We start from the raw sequence: 22806 nt of genomic DNA, 5'->3' as shown, positions 1-22806 counted from the left end.
GGAAGGGGAGGCAATGACTGAGTCACCCTCTTGCTCTATCCACTGGCAAATCCTGGGCTGCAAAAAACAAAGCTCTATCGTCACTCAATGATTACCTCTGAGACAAAGAATAAAAATCAATCATTCAATCATTTCTTTATAAATATCAAAATAAAGCTTGAATAGCTGTTTTCACATTGAAATAATTAATATTTTACAAAGTGCATCAACTGTAAGACAAAGTGCACTGTTTTGGTTTCTTCATTCTAGAAGTGTGAGCTTATACATAATGGTGAACAATGAATGACTGGGTTTTTTTGTTGTAAAGCAAATATTGGTGAATGTTCTGTTGATAGTCTCATCGAGATTTTGATAAGGGTAAGCACAGAGAGAATGCAAAGAGAGAAGTTGGGGAAATTAGTACAGGATAATTAAATCAAATGGAGAATTCAGAAGAAACTTCTTCCATGGAAGAGTAGTGAGAATCTGAAACTCTACCATACTGAGTAGTTGAGACAAATAGTATGTTAATGTTCAAGTGGGAGTGAGGTAAGCGTATGAGGGCACCAGGTATAAAAGATCATGCTGGTTCCATTTGATAAGGAAGGATGAGAGTAGATGAGTAGAGCATAAATGTTGGCATAGATTGGTTGGTCTGAATGAATAGTGAGCACAGAAACAAGCCAATGTGGCATGACATTACATATACATATACTTTGAAATAACAGCAAGCTCATTAAATTTTGATGAAAAGCTTATAAATTTGCTCCAGTCATTAAGATAAATATCAAACTTTTTTTTCAAAATGTGGCTAAGACTAAAACTTGTTCAAACCAATAACAGTAACAAAATCTTCTCAATCGTTACCTCCCAAGTTCATGTATTACTTCCTCTGACATTTGTTTGGATTCCAATGAGTTGGCACGTTAAGCATATAACCAACCTTCAGTCTCCCCTAAGTCTGACCACCATCTACAAGGCACGAATCAGGAATGTGATGGAGTATTCTCCAAACGTCTGAATGGATGCAACTCCATCACTACAAGAAGTTTGGCACCATTAATGAGAAATTGATTGGCACAAATCTGCAAGATTTACTGCAGTAACACACCAGGATTCCTTCAAATTCATCTTGCAACCTACAACTGGTGTCATTTAGAAAGACAAGGGAGCAGATACACGGGAACATCACTGCCAGAAAGTTCCCCTCTAAGCCACACACTATCCTGACTTAGAATTATACTGTCATTTCTTCACTGTCACTGGGTCTAAATCCCAGAACTCCCTTGCACAACAGCACTCCCTTGCATAACTGGACCTAAACTTCAAGGACTGGAGCAGTTTAAGACAGCAACTCACCACCACCTTTCCAAGAGCAATTAGGGATGGGCAATATGCTGGCACCCACATCCCAGAAATAAATACTGATTTTTTAAAAAAAATCCTCACAGTAAGGTGCAATACCTATCATTCAGAGATTGCAGCATCATCACATTTACATGATTGGACTAGTTACCCAACAGGACTGAATGGGTCTCCAGGGACACAAGTTAAAATCTGATTATTACCGCTTGAGAATATAAGTTCTAGAAGCTAAACCTGGAGGAGAAAAAGTGCAAATAGTGGGTCATTCTGATAGTCCATCAGATTCACTTATAACTGCTGTCCTTACTGGGTCTGAACAATATATGGCCCCAGACTCACAGCAATATGACTGACTCTTTCAGGAAATGAATGTTGATGTTAACATCAGTAGCCATGTTTTGTGAATGAATGAAAATGAAACAAATGTCTCAATTTTGTCATAGAGGGTTAAACTATTGCAATACCACATCCAGGTGTTTTCTGTGTTGCAATGAAACAAATGCTCTAATGCAATTTTTAAGATATAAATCAGTCATGTTTTCTTGGTCAATCAGTCCGGCATTTCTCAGATGCAGATCTCTCACTGCAAATGTTACAGTTCTTGTGCATTGAATTCTTCACCGTATTCCATTGCGTGAAGTAACTTCTCTGCCAATATTTCGATGCAGCTATAGTTGGGAAGGTCTAGGATCCTGCTACAAGTGTAAGCACGAGGGTATGAGGAATCTGGCGTCTCTTTCTTGGTGTTCAGAATCGTAATGCAAAAATTCTGAAACCCGCCCACTGGGATTCTTTCACTTCCAGACAGAAAGGCTGAAAATGAGAAAAGAATAACCTTTAGATTAAAGTCATGTGCTGGTCCATTTTCGGGTCCAACTCAACATGTACCAGGTTCCTCTGATGTTAGTCTCTGCCCTCACTTCTATACCTTTGGCCTTCTTTGATGTGAGTGATCCAGAAGTTATCACATAAGCCAAGTTCCAGGCCCAAATCTCAAACTTTACTCGTGTTGATTATATATTCTTATCTATAAAGTGCATTTGATCCCCAAAGCACAAATAAACCATCAGATGCCCGTTAAATCAGATGGAATTTCACATATTCTGTCAAATAAGGAGCAATTCCCATCCCTCAAAGATACATTGGAAGCAGTTCAGAGAATATTTACCAGATTAATACTTGGAATGGGGGATGCTTTGACGTATGAGCCAAGGTTGGACCAGCGAAGCATGTATCCACTGGAGTTTACAAGATTAAGAAGTGACTTGATTGAAACATATAACATCCTGAGGTGTCTTGAGAAGATGCATTTGGTAAAAATAGAACCTCCTGTTGGATGATCTGGAATTAGGTCTGAAAACAGGAAGTGCTGGAGGAATTCATGACCTACTGTCTTATTGCTGGACTGTTAATCCAGCGACCCAGGTAATTCTGGGTACCCAGGTTTGAATCCAGCCATAGCATATTTATTAAAAATCCAAAATTAATTAATGATGACCGTGAGTCAATTGTTGGAAAAAACCCTCTGGTTCATTAATATTCTTTAGGGAAGGAAACTGCCATCCTTACCTGATCTGGCCTATATGTGACTCCAGACTAGCAGCAATGTAGTTGACTCTTATCTGCTCTTTGGGTAATTAGGGAGAGGCAATAAATACTGGCCTAGCCAGCGACACCCTCACCCTGTGAATGAATTATTTGTTTTAAAACTTAGCGGGTCCAGTGACAATGTGGAGAGAAAACAAAACAGTTTTGAAGAGTCATATCTGACCCAAAACATTAATTTTGTTTCTCTCTCCACAGTTGCTGCCAGACCTGCTGAGGGTCTCCAGCACTTCCAGATTTTATTTCAGATCACCAGCATCTGCAGCACTTCGCTTTTACTTGAACTAGAGATCACTATTTAAAAATAAGGGGCGGCCCATATAAGACACAGGTATGGTGATTTTCTTTTCTACCTCAGAGAATTGAGGGTCTCTGGAAAAAGCTGGGCCAGATGGTCAATAGACTCTTGTTAAGTAAGGTGTGAAAGACTATTGAGGTAGACAAGAATAAGGCTTTGACATTACAATCAGATCAGCCATGATTTTATGAAATGGCAGAGCAGGATCAAGGGGCTGAATGGCCTACTACTACTTCTAATTTGTACTGATTTGTATCATTATGCAGTAGCCCATTTGGACTGATGATATGAGAGACATTTTTAGATGTTAATAATTATCAATGTAATTGATATCATCTCAAGGATGAGAGACGCCAGTTAATTATACAGACCGTAAATGCTGAGATTGTTCATATAAAGTAAGAAAATTGTTCATATAAGTTGCATAAGCTAAGAGGAAATTTAAGGAGTGTTTCAAATTTTGAAGGATTTGATTCAGAAGAAATGGGAAAGTGCTTCCACTGTGAGGAGATCCTGTAATCAGACGTAGACTGAAAAGATTTTACAAAGGATTCAGTGGAGAAGTTGTTATGCAGTGAATTGCTATGATCTGGAATGGACCAGCTGAACAGGCGGTGGAAACAGGCTGCAATGGTCCTTGGAGAGAGGAGGAAAGCTCTGCAATATTTCCTTCTTCCAACAATGAAAAAAGCAGCAAACAAAAACAGAAATCGTTGGACAAACTCAACAGGTCTCGCAGCATCTGTGCAGAGAAATCAGAGTTAACGTTTCAGGTCCAGTAACTGTTCTTCAGAAGAAGGGTTAACTCTGATTTCTCTCCACAAATGCTGTGAACCTGCTGAGTTTTTCTAGCAATTTTTGTTTTTGTTTCTGATTTCCAGCATCCATACCTTTTCAGAATAAACAGCAAAAGTGAAATGGACTAATTAGCTTGTGTCAACTCTTTGAGAGAGCAACCGGCCAGATGGCTTCCTTCAATGTTATCAATTTCCATAATCCTTTCTGCTTATTCCAACATTTAATTAGATCATGGTTTAACTGTGCTTCCACTGCCAACTAAATAACTTCGATCTATTAGGTAACCCTTACCTAAAAACAAATCTGTTGATTTCAGGCTTCAAAATTCTGTCTGATCCTGCATTATCAATGACTTTGATGTGTGCTCCAGGTTATTAATACACTTGGATAGCTACATGAGTAATCTCAATTTCACCAAACATTAACACCCTGGTCTATGTAAACAGTCCAATTTTCTATCCATTAAATCTCATGATGTTTACTTACCAAGAAATTGTAATTTCTTCTCTTTTGGTAGCTGTTCAAAGACTTTCCAAAAATTCCTGACTGTTTTGTCAGTTTGTGTATATCCCGCATATCTTGCATTCTGTAGATATAAAGCATAGATTAATGGCGATTGGCTTGGATGTCCTTGAGTTTATACAGTGGAGTGATGATCTAACTGGATTATACAAAATGATTTAAAATGGTGAAGGGAATTCTGAATCTTATTTTTGGGAAATGTCATTAAGGAATGGCATTAGGAAGGAGTTTTACAGACAAAGTTTATCAGTAATCTGGAGCACAAATCAAAGACGTTGGTAGTAGAGGATCAGGTGGAATTAGGTAAGGTGACCTAATAGGGGAGGCAATGATCGAGTGGTGTTATCATTGGACTGTTAATCCAGACACCTGGGTTATGTTCTGGACAGGAGAAAGTGAGGACTGCAGATGCTGGAGATCAGAGCTGAAAATGTGTTGCTGGAAAAGCGCAGCAGGTCAGGCAGCATCCAAGGAACAGGAGAATCGACGTTTTGGGCATCAGCCCTTCTTCAGGAATGAGGAAAGTGTGTCCAGCAGGCTAAGATAAAAGGTAGGGAGGAGGGACTTGGGGGAGGGGCATTGGGAATGCGATAGGTGGAAGGAGGTCAAGGTGAGTGTGATAGCCGGAGTGGGGGTGGGGGCAGAGAGGTCAGGAAGAAGATTGCAGGTTAGGAAGGCGGTGCTGAGTTCGAGGGATTTGGCTGAGACAAGGTGGGGGGAGGGGAAATGAGGAAACTGGAGAAATCTGAGTTCATCCCTTGTGGTTGGAGGGTTCCTAGGTGGAAGATGAGGCGCTCTTCCTCCAACCGTCGTGTTGCCATGGTCTGGCGATGGAGGAGTCCAAGGACCTGCATGTCCTTGGTGGAGTGGGAGGGGGAGTTGTAGTGTTGGGCTACGGGGTGGTTGGGTTGGTTGGTCCAGGTGTTCTGGACACCTGAGTTCAAATATCACCACAGCAGATAGTAGAACTTGAATTGAATAAAATCTGGAATCTAGATCTGACAATGACCATGAAATGATTGTTGAGGGAAAAACCCATCTGGTTCACTTAGGTCCTTTAGGGAAGGAAACAGTCTTCCTTACCTGTTCTGGCCTACATATGACTCCAGATCAACAGCAATGTGGGTGACTCTTAACTACCCTGTGGGCGATTAGAACCAGCAGTAAATGCTGACCTGAGCCAGCAACACGCTCAACCCCTGAATGAGTTAAAAAGAACTCAATGGATCAAAGCTGTTTGGATGTCACTGGAGGTATAGATGAATCACGTTCTAACTAAAATATTGGAACAGGTTTGAGGAGGTGTCTGACCTGCTCCCATTACATTCCCACCCTGTTGTACTTTCCACTGAAATTAGGTGGCTGATTGAATTTCAACTGCATGGTGCGGGTTAAAAGCTCTCCATGGATTTTAATGAAGAATTGGTGTGGCTTGAAGATTATAAACTATTGTCTAATTATTGCGACACTGCATACATTCCTGTGCAGACAATAATTGTCAAGGACATTGAAAAGTAAATGTGCAACTCAGTGCCGTACCTGTTCCAGCTGCCCCCACTCATATCCAGTGTTCCCCTGAAGAACATTCCTCAGTTCTTCAGGGAAGAATATGTCCACCACCGGCAGTGCCGACTTCCTGAAACCTTGTGAAAAGGCTTCAAAGTGTTTCTTCACAGATATGTTCAGTTTATAATCCACGTATGCATCAACATACTGTTTCCTGTCATTAAAGAAATTAGATTTAGAATAAGGAATAGGATCAGTGGGCTGAATGGCCTACTCCTCTTCCAATGATTCTTAACAATAATGTGTTAGCAGGCCAGTCAGGTGTATGGAGCTGTTGCAAAGAATAAACTAACACTGCCTATCTATGGGCAGGATAGTGGCTCAGCAGTTAGCACTGCAGCCTCACAGCGTCGATTCAGGGCAAGTGTCTGTGTGGAGTTTGCACATTCTCTTTGTGTCTGTATGGTTTTCTGCCAGGCACTTCAGTTGACACCCACAGTCCAAAGATGTGCAGGTTAGGTTAAGTGGCCATGCTAAATTACGCATAGTGTTCAGGGATATAGGTTAGATGTCTTAGTCCTGGGTAATGCAGGATTATAAGGTAGGAGTATGGGTCTGGGTGAGTTGCTCTTTGGATGGTCATTGTGGACTTGTTGAGCTGAATGGCCTGTTTCTACACTGTAGGGATTATATTCAACATTAGTCAGTCGCCAGTGTGGTTAATTAAATTTCTAACTAATCATGGAATCATATAACGCAGAAGTCCATCGTGTTGCTGTTGGCTCTTTGAAAATGCTATCTAAGTTTTTTTCCAAAATTTTCTTTTTTAAGCACATCAAATGTAATGATATTGACTTCTCATGTTGTAGTAACAGTCATCTTTTTTAGTCTTTGCCAATTAAACAGGAAAAACATCACTGAGTAATTCAGCCAGATCTGACTTTAAAGCAACAGTCTAATTTAACCTTCAGGAAGCCTTCTTAAAAAGGGTATTGGAGTATACATTTAGGAGAACTCTAATCAGTTGATGACCATCAGCAAAAACAGTTGGTTTCAGCAATTCTAGAACCTTTTGAGATAAACTGACCTATTGGAAAGTGCACATTGGTGAGATTCACAGAATTGTTTCCAGCTGGCTTGCCTTCATGTAGATAGATTATAATTTGTTAGTTTTACTTAAAATATATTATAATAAATAATTTATAACATTAATTTGAAATGAATGGAAGGCAGGACAGCTGTTATTCTACAACTAAAAAACAATCAATTAGACTGGAACCACAGAATAGCGAGTCCATTTCGAGTAACCACAGTACAGAGAGGGGAGATTTACCTGGATATTGCCAGGACTGGAGAGCTTCCACTATGAGGAAAGATTAGATAAGTTGGGGTCTTTGTGCAGTGTAAAGAAGTGGAGGTTTAATTGAGCTCTATGTCCTAAGCTCGCTTGTGAAGATTTGACTGCCCTTGGAAAATGATGATGAGAGTTTCTCTCTCCGAATACTAGGTTGACATCCAGCAGAGTGGACATGTCAAACGGGAATGGAGTGAATGCCAACACAAATTCATTAACTCCCATGTTACAACTAGTCATGAGGGAGATGAGTCAGTCAGCAATTTGGCTCAGAGTAGGACCTTCAGTACAGAGGCAACCCAGACTGACACTATGTCGATGTAAACACAATTAAAGAAATGAGTTGTAGCATGTTTAAAGAAGAGGTAAACTGATTGAGCATGTAATTGGAGGCGCTAATGACAACCACAAAACCAAACCATTGAGTAAGGCACATCCTTCAGGAGACAAGGGATGTAACTGCATGTAAGTTGTATTATTGTGTTATGTATCTATGCATAAACTATACACAACACTGGATGCCATTCCACATCTTTGGAAAATCTGCTCTACAGTCCAGATAACCCCATTTATGGAGTCATAGAGTCATATAGTACAGAAACAGACCACTCGGTCCAACTCATCTGCGCTGACCAGACATCCCAATCTAACCTAGTCCCATTTGCCAGCATTTGGCCCACATCCCTTTAAACCCTTCCCATTTATATACCTATCCAGATGCCTTTTACATGTTGTAATTATACGAGCCTCCACCACTTCTTCTGGCAGCTGGTCCCAGACGCGTGAAAAGGTTGGCCCTTAGGTCCCTTTCAAATCTTGCTCCTCTCACTTTAAATATTTGTCTCTATTTTTGGATTCCCCGACCCTATGAAGAAGACCTTGCCTATTCACCGTATCCATGTCCCTCACGGTTTTATAAACCTCTATAAGGTCACTGCTCAGCCTCTGACACTCCCACGAGAAATGCCTGAGCCTATACAGTCTCTCCCAGTAGCTCAAACCCTCCAGACCCAGCAACATCCTTATAAATCTATTTTCCCCCTCTCAAGTTTCACAACATCCTTCCCACAGAAGGCTGGCCAGAATTGCAAATAAATGCCTCTCCAGTCAAATAGCAATTTAATTCAGTTATGATTGAATAACTTAAATTAATGAAGAGCATTTACCGATTATGCTTTTGAACAGGGGTATTGATGCCATCAGGAATGAGTTCCTGTCGAACTCTACTTCCTTCAGTTGTTTCCTCAGACACCTGAAAAAAAAACACACACAAAGTTTTTTTCCCGGTTTGTTCATTGTTTTTAACAATGTTCTAAAATAACATCAAACTTCATCACCTATTTATTCAACTACATGATTCACATAAATCCAATCCACTCATTTTTCAAGCATTGAGTTGTTTCTCCAGGTCAGGTTCTACCCTGGGATGTAGGGATGGGGTAGGAGCTGCCCTCTAGCATGCCAGTCTCTGCTGCACTTACTGCGGATAGAGGCTGAGAAAGTGCAGGATTCACTAGCCTCCACTTCCTCTGGCCCTCTTAGCAAGCTGGGATTTCTGTTTCACCACTCCTCTTCGAACGCTGCTCCAGACTTACAGCTTTCAAAGGTTCCTACCAATGATCACCACCTCTACATCCAGCTGGTATATGCTCTTGGAGCAGTCAGGTGGACATCCAGTAGGTTGGGACCCATTGACTAATTCGCCATTTGGAAGGTCTTTAGGTATACATCCATTGGGTGAACATGGCCAAATCATTGCAGGTCTTCCCTTATGTAACATTTGCAAAAAATCAACAGAATTCTCATTTACTGTAAAATGAACTTCCATCACTGCAGGTAGACTTAAGTTCATTCCCCTGAAGTTTAGTTACCACAAAATTGAAAATGTGTTGCTGGAAAAGCGCAGCAGGTCAGGCAGCATCCAAGGAGCAGGAGAATCAACATTTCGGGCATGAACCCTTCTTCAGGCTGAAGAAGGGCTCATGCCTGAAACGTCGATTCTCCTGCTCCTTGGATGCTGCCTGACCTGCTGCGCTTTTCCAGCAACACATTTTCAACTCTGATCTCCAGCATCTGCAGTCCTCACTTTCTCCTTACCACAAAATTGGCCATATTGAGTCAAATTGTTTTGATAAAGAGCATCGTTGAATCAGATACGATCTTGGCACTACCATAAATGGGGCTGAATGGCCTCCACCGAGCTGCAAATTGCTACAATTTTGTGTTCTAAGCTCACTCGGGAAGAGTGACTACCCTTGGAAAATGGTGATGAGAGTCTCACTCTCGGAATACTGGGTTGACATCCAGAGTAGTACACACATCCAATGGGAATGGAGTGAATGCTAACCCAAATTCATCAATCACCATGTTCCATCTAGCCATGAGGGAGATGAGTCAGACAAGCAATTTGGGCACATTATAGGACCTTCATTATGGAAATAATGCAGACCGACAATAATTAGACATAAACGCTGTCAAAGAAATGAGCTGTCACGTGTTTAAAGAACAGGAAGACTGACTGAGCTCATAATTGGAAGAGCTAATGACAATTACAAAACTATACCATTGAGCAAGGCATGTCCATCAGGAGACAAGGGTTATAATTGCATGTAATATCTATTTCCAAGCTTCCCCATATCATCCCCAAACTAACAACACCAACTACACAATCAGCAAAGCATTTGAGGGAAATTCGCTTCTGGTGTGCATGAGCTGTTGGTGGATTCATTATAGTGTGCTGAACAACAAAAACTCACCCCACCCACACCCCCACCAAGTCTCCAAAGCCCTTTCCCCCTCAGCCCTTCAGATACAGTGGAGTTTAGATGAATGAATGGCAACATTATTGAAGCATATAAAACACTCAGGGGTATGACAGGGTAGATGCTGAGAGGTTGTTTCCTCTGGTGGGAGAGTCCAGGACCAGAGGGCATAGTCTCAGAGTAAGAGGTCGCCCAGTTAGGACAAAGATGAGGCTAGTGAATCTTTCTGCAGAGGGCTCTAGATGCTGGGTCATATTCAAGGCTGAGACAGATAAATTTTTAATGAGTAAAGGAATCAGGGGTTATTAGGATAAAGCAGGAAGTGGAGTTGAGGATTATTACATCAGCAATTACCACATTGAATAAAGACTTGATGGGTTGAATGGTCTACTTCTGCTCTCATGGCTCATTGTCTTATGGATTGGAGTGCAGATTGGAATGGGCATTACTTGCACATTGTTTATTCTGAATGGCATGCTCAAGTTCCTTTGTCCACTCCAGTGTGCATTGGTAGTCTTTCAGTTTTACTGTAGATTGAAAGTAAACTGATGTCGTATAGGAATAGACTTACAGTAAAATCCAGACACAGCATTTCTTCAATATCATCATGCTCATAATCAAGGACCTCTTGGAGTGAACTGTATTAACGAGAAAAAGCATAGAAATTCAAAGTTAGTAAGTTTTGTCAATGTCTTGTCAATTTCAACGTAAGATTTGTGTGAGGCTATGAAGTTAATTACAAATTGTTAATTTCCACTGATCAGAAAGCACTGATCAAAACAGATTGCAAACTTAATATTTTAAGTGATATCGTTCTGATTGTGGTATTTTGAAAAACAGAATTAATTTTACTTTTCCCCAGGATATTGAACCAAGGATGAGATGTGTAGTGACAGGAAGGAACAGCATTAAAGGTTTGATAATTTGGTGGAGTGTGATGAAATGTTTGGAGCTCACTCACTTTCCTTCTGTTGGTGAGAGTTCCTTCAGATCCTCCAAACTTGGTGGCACGTGGAGCAACTTTTTGTATAAAGCCAATGGGAAGTTGAAATTGCAGATTAAAGAATTGGATACAGCAAATCCACAGAGAATTCCCATCACATGAAATGCAAGATCCATTTCTGGTTCCTGTGTGTAATACAAAAAGGCAAGAAATGATAAAAGCATTCTTTGCAAAGTCTTCACAGTACTTTCAAACAAAGAAGTGGACCTTGCAGTCAAGATTGAGTGGGTCCATGCCCTTCTGGGCATCTCCAGAGGCAATGTGAGTGCTCCCAGAATCCAACTTGTCCACACTAACAAGACATCCCAATCTGATCTAGTCCCATTTTCCAGCATTTAGCCCATATCCTGCTAAATCCTTCCTATTCATATACCCATCCAGATGCCTTTTAAATGTTGTAATTGCACCTGCATCCACCAATCAGGTATGAAGAGCTGACCAGTGAATCACGAGGCTTAATGTTGCAGAATAGACAATAGACAATAGGTGCAGGAGTAGGCCATTCTGCCCTTCGAGCCTGCACCACCATTCAATATGATCATGGCTGATCATCCTTAATCAGTATCCTGTTCCCGCCTTATCTCCATAACCCTTGATTCCACTATCCTTGAGAGCTCTATCCAACTCTTTCTTAAATAAATCCAGAGACTGGGCCTCCACTGCCCTCTGGGGCAGAGCATTCCACACAGCCACCACTCTCTGGGTGAAGAAGTTTCTCCTCATCTCTGTCCTAAATGGTCTACCCCATATTTTTAAGCTGTGCCCTCTGGTTCGGCACTCACCCATCAGCGGAAACATGTTTCCTGCCTCCAGAGTGTCCAATCCTTTAATAATCTTATATGTCTCAATCAGATCCCCTCTCAGTCTTCTAAACTCAAGGGTATACAAGCCCAGTCGCTCCAGTCTTTCAGTGTAAGGTAATCCTGCCATTCCAGGAATTGACCTCGTGAACCTACGCTGCACTCCCTCAATAGCCAGAATGTCTTTCCTCAAATTTGGAGACCAGAACTGCACACCGCACTCCAGGTGTGGTCTCACCAGGGCCCTGTACAGCTGCAGAGGAACCTCTTTGCTTCTATATTCAATCCCTCTTGTTATGAAGGCCAGCATGCTATTAGCCTTCTTCACTACCTGCTGTTCCTGCATGCTTACCTTCATTGACTGGTGGACAAGAACACCCAGATTTCTCTGTACTGCCCCTTTACCTAAATTGATTCCATTTAGGTAGTAATCTGCCTTCCTGTTCTTGCCACCAAAGTGGGTAACCATACATTTATCCACATTAAACTGCATCTGCCATGCATCTGACCACTCACCTAACTTGTCCAGGTCACGCTGTAATCTCCTAACATCCTCATCACATATCACCCTGCCACCCAGCTTAGTACCATCAGAAGCTTAGTATCATAGAAGCTACTGGTCCATCAGAGGCTATCAGCGCCTGGGGTCTTAGAGATTCGCTGGAGGTCTAGGCTTCGGGGAATTCAGTGGCGAGAAGGTGGGTCATTTCGGTTCAGGTCTCGCTGGGAGGGGGAAATGCAGGGGTGGGGAGAGGCTGGTCAACAGGCTTGGAGCCAAGGACAGGAGATGGCTTTTGGTGGCCACTGCCTGGCAGGAGATTACAGCAAATGAAGACCTAGCATGCAGCCCTGACTTCCCTATTGGGAAACCATCTGCTTTTCCTGCCTGCCATGAAGAAAATAATCAGGCTGATTGTGAGCTGAGGCTTTAAGTTGCCCATTATTTAAGGCTCCTAATAGATGGTGACTTTAGAAAGTCCCCAGTCGAACTTCTTGCCCAGCACATCATTTCTGAGGTGGTACGATGGTAATGAGTATGTCTCCAGGGCCAACTCACTCAATTATTTGCCCTTTGCACCACCATCCTTGTTGTCTCCAGGGAAGGGTAACTGCACTATGAGCTGGATGATGTGCTCATAGAAAGCAGCCTCACCTGTTGGAAGAGCTTGCTAGAAATCTGGATATAATGCCCACATAACTTTCCAATGATTTATCTGAATAACAAAACTTCTGCAGTCTATTGTAATGTGCTCTCGATGGGGAGGGATCTCTCTCGGGAGCACAAAATTTGCAAATCAGTCTTCATAACACAACTACTGCTGATTTTACATCTAGAATGGGCCAATGTTACGCAATTTATTTTTTTTTTACAGTAAATGTTTTGTTCACAACACTGATCTGGTGCAAGAAATAGCATCATACTCGCATAGTCTCTCAGGGATCCATAAGGTCATCTTTTTTGCAGTTAACAAACCAACGTACTCTCATAAAGAAACAGCCATGAAATTCCTCAACCGCTTTTACTTTTGCAACTAAATATTTTATTTCTTAACAATCTATCTCTGAAATACAAACTCTGGTACCCACTGAATACAGGCATTTATACAGTTTCCCACGGGAAACTTAATGGCAGATTCTGGTGACACAGGGACTTAGAATCATAAAGCATGGAAACAGACTCTTTGGTCCAATTGTCCACACTAACAGGACATCCCAATCTTATCTAGTCCCATCTGCCAGCATTTAGCCCATATCCTGCTAAATCCTTCCTCTTCATTTATCCATCCAGATGCCTTTTAAATGTTGCAATTGTACCTGCATCCACCACTTCCTCTGGCATCTTGTTCTATACACACACCACCCTTCTCATAAAAGCATTACCCCTCAGGTCCTTTCTAAACCTTTCCCCTTTCACCTTAAACCAATGTCCTCTCGTATTTAATTCTTCCACCCTAGGAAAAAGACCTTGTCTCTTTACCCTATCCATGTCCCTCACGATTTTATAAACTTATATAAGGTCACCCTTCAGCCTCTGACACTCCAGGAAAAAAAGCTCCAGACCATTCAGCCTTTCCCCATAACTCTGACCGTCCAGTCCTGGCAATGTCCTTGTAAGCCTTCTCTGTGCCCTCTCAAGTTTTAACAACATCTTTCCTATAGAAGAATTGAGCGCAGTATTCTAAAACTGTATAATGTGGCAAATTGTTCAAATACCAGCAGCAAACAGGATATATCAGTTACCAACTGGTAGAATTGTTGAACCAACAGCCTTTTATTCACTTTTTTCTTAAATAGTAACAGTTTCAGGGTATCAGTGTTCTGGTCCTCAACGTTGTGTCGACTAAAATCCACTATTCCTGAGTACTAGAAGTACAAAAGGAGTGGAGGAAGTTCTGATGCACATCTTTACAGGTCATGAGGTATAATAAGCCTTACCTCATTGGAAAACCAAAGCAGTCCAGACTCTTCGGAGCGTTGAAATATCCCCCTGCTGCCATATAGTTCCCGACTAAGAAGGGTGAAGAATTCCTGCGTTACCCCTTTGCCATAACATGATTCACCCTCAAATACAACCTGAAATAGCAGGAGCATCAAGAGTAAACATTAACACACTCCAAAATATTTGGGTATATTTGTCTTTTTACATCCAATGGTGTTCTCTTTCCCTTTGTATACATAATTGTTCAATGTTACAACTGATGTTGTTGCCGTTAAAAATGCCAAAATATGATAGGATAAATAGACAGATCTTTTGCCTGGGGTGGGGATCCCAGAACTAGAGGGCATAGGTTTAGGGTGAGAGGGTGAAAATTTAAATGGGGCCGAAGGGGCAATGTTTTCATGCAGAGGGTGGTGCCAGAGGAAGTGGTGGAGGCTGGTACAATTACAACATTTAAAAGGCATCTGGATGGGTATATGAATAGGAAGGGTTGAGAGGGATATGGGCCAAGTGCTGGCAAATGGGACTAGATTAGTTTAGGATATCTGCTCGCACGGACAAGTTGGACTGAAGGGTCTGTTTTTGTGTTGTACATTTCTATGACTCTATGACTTGAAACAAAAACAAAAATTGCTGGAGAAACTCAGCATATCTGACAGCATCTTTGGAGAAAGTGAGGACTGCAGATGTTGGAGATCAAAGTCAAAAGTGTGGCGCTGGAAAGACACAGCTGGTCAGGCAGCATCCACAGAGCGGGAGAGTTGATGTTTCGAGCAGGAACTCTTCATGAGGAATTCCTGGTGAAGAGTTTATGCTGAAAATGTCGACTCTCCTGGTCCTCGGATGCTGCCTAACCGGCTGTGCTTTTACAGTGCCACACTTTTTGACCCAGCATCTTTGGAGAGAAAGCGGAGTTAATGTTTCGGGTCTAGGCAGCTGAAAAGGGGGATAGGGTGGGGGGAGGGAAGGCAGCAAGATGGGAGTGAAGAGGAAAGAAGGGTCCTTTCTGCAAGAGTCCTGTGGGGGAAGAACAAAACTGAAAAAGGGTTTAGGGTTTTAGGGTGAAGGAGGCAGCAATATGAAGGAAGAGGGATGCCACAGTGTGGTTGGAGAGGAAGGTAAAACACAAAGCAAACAGCTTTATAATTGTTGGCAAAATGAATACTTGGTTAACTGAGAAAACATGAAATGACAGAGATAATGCATTCATTACAAATGAATGTTGCCAACTTTATGCATGTGTAATGGAAACACATCAGCTGTGTTCTTACCAAACTGGGGATGATGTGATTAGGGTAACGGTTTTTCATATGTAGAAGTGTGTTGTCAATTATTTTGTAAGGAAAACTTTTTATGCTAAATTCTGATTCCTGTTGTATATCAATTCAAATACAGTGGTATTATGTGTGTAAATGGTTTGCTTGTGTGTCATAGCTTTAGCTTTAATGGAGAGTTGATTATTATTGAGGGTAGAGATGAATTCTTCTAATTCTATTTTTGGGCAAGTCCAAATACCTCAAATGACAACAAGATTTTGTTACTGCATGACTGCAGCACCTGATAAATGTGTTAGTGACAGTGTAAAAGTAAACACTAAAAATCAGAAAGACAGCTCTCCAGAAAATATCAAGTTTTTGAAAAGAATAACATTTTGACCCTGTTAGGAGTAGACTAGGGTCTCTATGAATTGAGATTAATTACTGTTCTAATCTGCAGAGGATGTTTGCCTTGTTTAAGCAGAACTTACATCTGCTGTCAACAGCATCATCTGTATCACCTGGCACATGGCACATGGCACATGGCATATGGCATATGGCTGGAGGAGGGGGGGTTTGTGTGAGTTGACAGCCTCTGGGAGCAGATCATTCTTTAATTATCTAGCATTCCATTAACCAAATTTCCGATTAAATGAACAAGATCGCAAGGTCCCGATGTGTTGCTGACTTTGTTATCCAGCATCAATTATCCAGCATTCGATTAACCAAATATGCCCGCCCATGTCCTTCGGATAATCGAGGCTCCTTTGTATACTTCTCAGTGTCCCATATTCTGAACTAACAATAAATGGACCAAATCTAATAACTATATAAATGTAAGTAAAGAAAGTATAATTGTATAGCAGATACAGAAGTGCATCTGTGCACCCTGAGGTATAATTGTCCCCTAGTCCTCTAAGGAGGAGAAAGTGAGGACTGCAGATGCTAGAGATCAGAGCTGAAAATGTGTTGCTGGAAAAGCGCAGCAGGTCAGGCAGCATCCAAGGAGCAGGAGAATCGACGTTTCGGGCATAAGCCCTCTCTAACCCCACTTCACTTAAGAGCACAGTAGGTTTCGGTGCAATACTTTGGGAGACCTACTGATTGTGTATTAAAAATCCTTGACAAAGTCTACAAAATGTTATTTTCTGCTGTCACTTTTTGAAATACTTTTGCGTCACCTTTTCAGTTCAATGTGGGATTTTAAATAACGCTGTCAAATTACAATCATACTTCCCTGCCCAGTCACCCGACTGACTGAAATAGCCTCCAAACCCCTGAGACTATACTGTGGAAAATGAGCTTTGCCATGCTGTCATAAGTTTTGCCAGAACTCTGGTCAAAAATGAAGGTTTTAAAATGGGATCTGAATTATATTGTTTCACTGTGTGTACAATTCCAATAGACATCAATTAATGTGCAAAATCTATTTTCATGTAGTCATTGATAGCTGGTGATTAGATAGAAAAAATATTTCACATTTGAAAGATATTTGAAGCGTTCATCAATGACCCAGTTTGTACCTGAAGTACTGCACAATAAGCAGCTGATCTGATTGACTTTAAGCCTTTCAGTGCACTCTGCAGAATCGCTTTCCTTGAAACTTGCAGATGGATCAGTTCTTTTGAGTTTGCCTGAAAGAAAGAAAGACATAGGTTTATGAAGCACTTTTCAGGACCATCATTCTCTGGAAGTACTTTGCAGAGAATGTAGATTTTTTTTTTAAGTATCATTACTATGCAATGCAGGAAACGTGAAAGCCAATTTGCACATAAATAACAATTTAATGTGTTTCAGTGTGCTACACAATGGTAGACTTTGGCCCTTCCTGATGAAGGGCTTTTGCCCAAAATGTTGATTTGCCCACTCCTCGGATGCTGCCTGACCTGCTGTGCTTTTCCAGCACCACTTTAATCTTGACTCTAATCTCCAGCATCCGCAGTACCCACTTCTGCCTTTCGCCAGAATGACCAACTCTAAGTCAAACAGTGCCATGGGATATTTATATTGGCGTGGTATCTTTTTGAGCACTCAAAGTACATATGCACTAGCGTGAGAATTTCGGATAGCTGATTTTCTATAGTATAGGCTCAGGGGTTTGGAGGCAGGAGCAAGGAAGTATAATTGCAATTGATTAACTTGATTTCAATGACTGTATAGACTGGGATTTATAATTGAAATGTTGACGTAATAGTGTAACAAAAAAAGTGACAGCAGGAAGTAAGACTTTGCAGACTTAGTTTAGGGTTTTTAATGCATGATCAATGGATCTCCCAAAGTACTGGACCTAAACCAATGTCCTTCCATTAACCCTGCATGCTCTGATGATAGTGGCATGAGAGGACACCAGCGAGATCAATCTCAATTCAACTGCAAGACAGGCAATTGACAAAAAGCTGAGTGCCAAAGTTAGCTAACAGTGAGAGCTTCTTCCAATACAGTTTGTGTTATAAACAAGGCCCTTGGTGTGTTGCTATATTGGAATGAGCTTCAGTCTGTATGTTAAATATAGGTATTTAATCATTAGGCTACATTTCTACAAAATGCAATGTAATACATAGCATTACCAATAGCATGAATTCCAAATTCAATGCTTGAAGCTTCGTTTCCATATCAAAGATGCAAGGATATGCAAATAATTGCCGTTGTATCTATGGAAAAAGCACATTATTTATGTTAATCAGAACCAGATATGTGTGCTTTATAAACATGTTTCGAGAAAGTAAAGAATGATTCCCATCTGAAAGGTTTCACCCTATTTTGAATTTCTACTGACATTGTCTTACTGCTCTGATTCACCAATCATCTATGAATGCGGGATAATGAGAATCTTAGATCATTTTGTAAATGCTGTGAATAGTTGTAAGCAAATGTATTTTAATGATAAACTAGAGGGATCATGTGTCAAATTCTTCAGTTTTGGGAAACCCAAGTAAAATTTGGTAAATGTGGTCTGTTGAGGGTTGAAGTTACTGCTGTGAAAACAAAATTGACAAAAATAGGATGCATCAGAAATCAGGGCAGGAATTTTGGATTCAAGGGCCTGATGTTAGTTTGGATGTCTGGTGCCTCCACGGCTGTGAAAGTCCAGGCAATTAAGTCATTTTTGTTACAGAAGGAGACCATTCATTGTGTCAAGTGTGTACCAGTTCTCCATACAGCAAAGCAGTCAGCCCCAATCCCCAGCTCTATGCCTATGTGCTTATTTCCAAATTCACAAACAATTCACTTTTCAAGTCATTGTTTGTGATTGCTTCTGCCACCCTTATTAACAGTAGTTTCTTAATTTTAAATCTGAGATAAGATACATTTTTGTTAAGCAAAGGTATTAAGGGGTAGGGGGTCAAAGGCAGGTCTTTGGAAGCCATGGGTCTCATTGAATAGTGGAACAGGTTTGGGGGGCTGAATGCCCTACTTCTATTCCTTTGATCCTACATTCTTAAAGGTTCCAGGACATTATCACATAAAGACATAAAGTCATAGAGATGTACTGCATGGAAACAGACCCTTCGGTATGCAAAATTCTTCCTCATATTTCCTCAGCATCTCTTCTCCAGTTCTATCACTCTGTATCATTTAGTCCTGGCACCAACAGCTAATGGGAATGGCTTTGATTTGTTGATGTTATCTAAACCTGTCACAATCTTGTACAGATTTATCAAAACACCCCTTAATCTCCTCTGCTCCAAGGAGAATGATTTCCCCAGTTTCCCCAACCTCATTCTGTAGCCAAAATCCCTCATTCCTGGAACCATTCTGTTAAATCTCCACTATACCTTGGCAAGGAACTTTCATGTCCTTCCCAAACCTCTCAGTTATGGACGTAAACTTCACTTAAGTGAAGTTAGAATTCTCAGTAGGCTCACTGTGAGGAAGTAAAAAGCAAGGCCCAAGCTAAGGGCTCCACAGAACTAACTCAGAAGAAGAAGTCCACACCTTCTCATGGTTAGGTTTAGTGTGGCTTCAGAGCAGGCCTCCTGACTTCTCCAGACCCCCAAATTGTTTTCATGGAACAGGGAGGAAATTAAGACAAAAAACAAAACGATCATTATTCACAAAAACAAACATGCAACACAGACAACTTACTCCAAGAAGTGCTGAGAAATATTGCTGAAACTTCAATTCTGAACATGCATAGCCAGTCACTGACTGTGAAGAAAACACAAAGCCCACATCACAGATCAGATTTATTTCAGAACGTACAGGAAACAAACAAGTATTTTATTTCGACAAACATATTGGTTTTGCTGTGTGACATTCATCGTTTTGGTGAAGTATTTCAATAGAACAGAAGATCTTCAGACCACAAGTATCAGTAAAAGGTGGTTAAGAATTCAACCTTTTGTCTGATTGACAGTAGCAGGCAAGAACTTTTGAAAGCTGATTGGTGGCAGATGTTCGCAGGTAAAGGGACGGCTGGAAAGTGGGAAGCCTTCAGAAATGAGATAACAAAAATCCAGAGAGAGTATATTCCTATCAGGGTGAAAAGAAAGGCTGGTAGGTATAGGGAATGCTGGGTGACTAAAGAAATTGAGGGTTTGGTTAAGAAAAAGAAGGAAGCATATGTAAGGTATAGACAGGATAGATCGAGTGAATCCTTAAAAGAATATAAAGGCAGTAGGAGTATACTTAAGAGGGAAATCAGGAGCGCAAAAAGGAGACATGAGATAGCTTTGGCAAATAGAATTAAGGAGAATCCAAAGGGTTTTTACACATATGTTAAGGACAAAAGGGTAAGTAGGGAGAAAATAGGGCCCCTCAAAAATCAGCAAGGCAGCCTTTGTGTGGAGTTGCAGAATTGGGGGAGATACTAAATGAGTATTTTGCATCAGTATTTACTGTGGAAAAGGATATGGAAGATATAGACTGTAGGGAAATAGATGGTAACACTTTGCAAATTGTCCAAATTACAGGGGAGGACGTGCTGGATATCTTGAAGTGGGTAAAGGTGGATAAATCCCCAGGACCTGATCAGGTGTACCCAAGAACTCTGTAGGAAGCTAGAGAAGTGATTGCTGGGCCTCTTGCTCAGATATTTGTATCATTGATAGGCACAGGTGAGGTTCCAGAAGACTGGAGGTTGGCCAACGTGGTGCCACTGTTTAAGAAGGGTGGTAAGGACAAGCCAGGGAACTATAGACCAGCGGGCCTGACATCAGTGGTGGGCAAGTTGTTGGAGGGAATTCTGAGGGACAGGATGTACATGTATTTGGAAAGGCAAGGACTGATTCAGGATAGTCAACATGGCTTTGTGCGTGGGAAATCATGTCTCACAAACTTGATTGAGTTTTTTGAGAAGTAACAAAGAGGATTGATGAGGGCAGAGCAGTAGACGTGATCTATATGGACTCCAGTAAGGCGTTCGACAAGGTTCCCCATGGGAGACTGATTAGCAAGGTTAGATCTCACGGAATACAGGGAGAACCAGCCATTTGGGTACAGAACTGGCTCAAAGGTAGAAGACAGAGGGTGGTGGTGGAGGGTAGTTTTTTAGACTGGAGGCCTGTGACCAGTGGAGTGCCACAAGGATCGGTGCTGGCTCCTCTAACTTTTGTTATTTACATAAATGATTTGGATGCGAGCATAAGAGGTACAGTTAGTAAGTTTGGTAAGTTTGATACCAAAATTGGAGGTGTAGTGAACAGTGAAGAGGATTACCTCAGATTGCAATAGGTCTTGACCAGATGGGCCAATGGGCAGAGAAGTGGCAGACGGAGTTTAATTCAGATAAATACGAGATGCTGCATTTTGGGAAAGCAAATCTTAGCAGGACTTATATACTTAATGGTAAGGTTCCAGGGAGTGTTGCTGAACAAAGAGACCTTGGAGTGCAGGTTCATAGCTCCTTGAAAGTGGAGTCTTAGGTAGATAGGATAGTGAAGAAGGCATTTGGTATGCTTTCCTTTATTGGTCAGAGTATTGAGTACAGGAGTTGGGAGGTCATGTTGCGGCTTTACAGGACATTGGTTAGGCCACTGTTGGAATATTGTGTGCAATTCTGGTCTCCTTCCTATCGGAAAGATGTTGTGAAACTTGAAAGGGTTCAGAAAAGATTTACAAGGATGTTGCCAGGGTTGGAGGATTTGAGCTATAGGGAGAGGATGAACAGGCTGGGGCTGTTTTCCCTGGAGCGTCAGAGGCTGAGGGGTGACCTTATAGAGGTTTCCAAAATTATGAGGGGCATGGATAGGGTAAATAGACAATGTCTTTTCCTTGGGGTGTGGGAGTCCAGAACTAGAGGGCAAAGTTTTAGGGTGAGAGGGGAAAGATATGAAAGAGACCTAAGGTGGTATGTGTATGGAATGAGTTGCCAGAGGAAGTGGTGGAGGCTGGCACAACTGCAACATTTAAGAGGCATTTGGATGGGTATATGAATACGAGGGGTTTGGAGGGATATGGGACGGATGCAGGCAGGTGGGACTAGATTGGGTTGGGATATCTGATTGGCATGGATGGGTTGGATGAATGGGTCTGTTTCCATACTTGTCGAACACCTTAATGAAGTCCATATAGATCACATCTACTGTCCTGCCCTCATCAATCCTCTTTGTTATTACTTCAAAAAACTCAATCAAGTTTGTGAGACATGATTTCCCACGCACAAAGCCATGTTGATTATCCCGAATCAGTCCTTGCCTTTCCAAATACATGTACATCCTGTCCCTCAGGATTCCTTCCAACAACTTGCCCACCACTGATGTCAGGCACACAGGTCTATAGTTCCCTGGCTTGTCCTTACCACCCTTCTTAAACAGTGGCACCAATCTCCAGTCTTCCGGCACCTCACCTGTGACTATCGATGATACAAATATCTCAGCAAGAGGCCCAGCAATCACTTCTCTAGCTTCCCACGGAGCTCTAGGGTACACCTGATCAGGTTCTGGGGATTTATCCACCTTTAACCATTTCAAGACATCCAGCACTTCCTCCTCTGTAATCTGGACATTTTGCAAGATGTCACCATCTATTTCCCATAGTCTATATCTTCCATATCCTTTTTCACAGTAAATACTGATGCAAAATATTCATTTAGTATCTCCCCCATTTTCTGTGGCTCCACACAAAGGCCGCCTTGCTGATCTTTGAGGGGCCCTATTCTCTCCCTAGTTACCCTTTTG

General features: G+C 41.5%; 1 protein-coding gene across 1 annotated transcript in view; it reads right to left on the bottom strand.

Moving 5' to 3' along the window:
* Window positions 1–230: 230 nt before the first annotated feature.
* The window catches only part of LOC140485598 (probable E3 ubiquitin-protein ligase HERC3), a 49930-nt gene continuing 27354 nt past the window's right edge, over window positions 231–22806 (bottom strand). Inside the window, exons 15-24 of the mRNA XM_072583888.1 lie at window positions 19775–19837; window positions 18256–18339; window positions 17212–17322; window positions 14429–14566; window positions 11151–11317; window positions 10761–10827; window positions 8594–8679; window positions 6107–6287; window positions 4532–4631; window positions 231–2157 (exon numbers count right to left, since the gene is read on the bottom strand). Coding sequence (XP_072439989.1) covers window positions 1937–2157; window positions 4532–4631; window positions 6107–6287; window positions 8594–8679; window positions 10761–10827; window positions 11151–11317; window positions 14429–14566; window positions 17212–17322; window positions 18256–18339; window positions 19775–19837 — 1218 coding nt within the window. The 3' untranslated portion in view covers window positions 231–1936. The remainder of the gene's footprint in view (window positions 2158–4531; window positions 4632–6106; window positions 6288–8593; window positions 8680–10760; window positions 10828–11150; window positions 11318–14428; window positions 14567–17211; window positions 17323–18255; window positions 18340–19774; window positions 19838–22806) is intronic.

This window comes from Chiloscyllium punctatum, chromosome 14, assembly GCF_047496795.1.
Source record: "Chiloscyllium punctatum isolate Juve2018m chromosome 14, sChiPun1.3, whole genome shotgun sequence".
Taxonomy (NCBI): domain Eukaryota; kingdom Metazoa; phylum Chordata; class Chondrichthyes; order Orectolobiformes; family Hemiscylliidae; genus Chiloscyllium; species Chiloscyllium punctatum.
The sequence above is the reverse complement of the archived record's forward strand: the minus strand, read 5'-3'. Positions and strand labels throughout refer to the sequence as shown.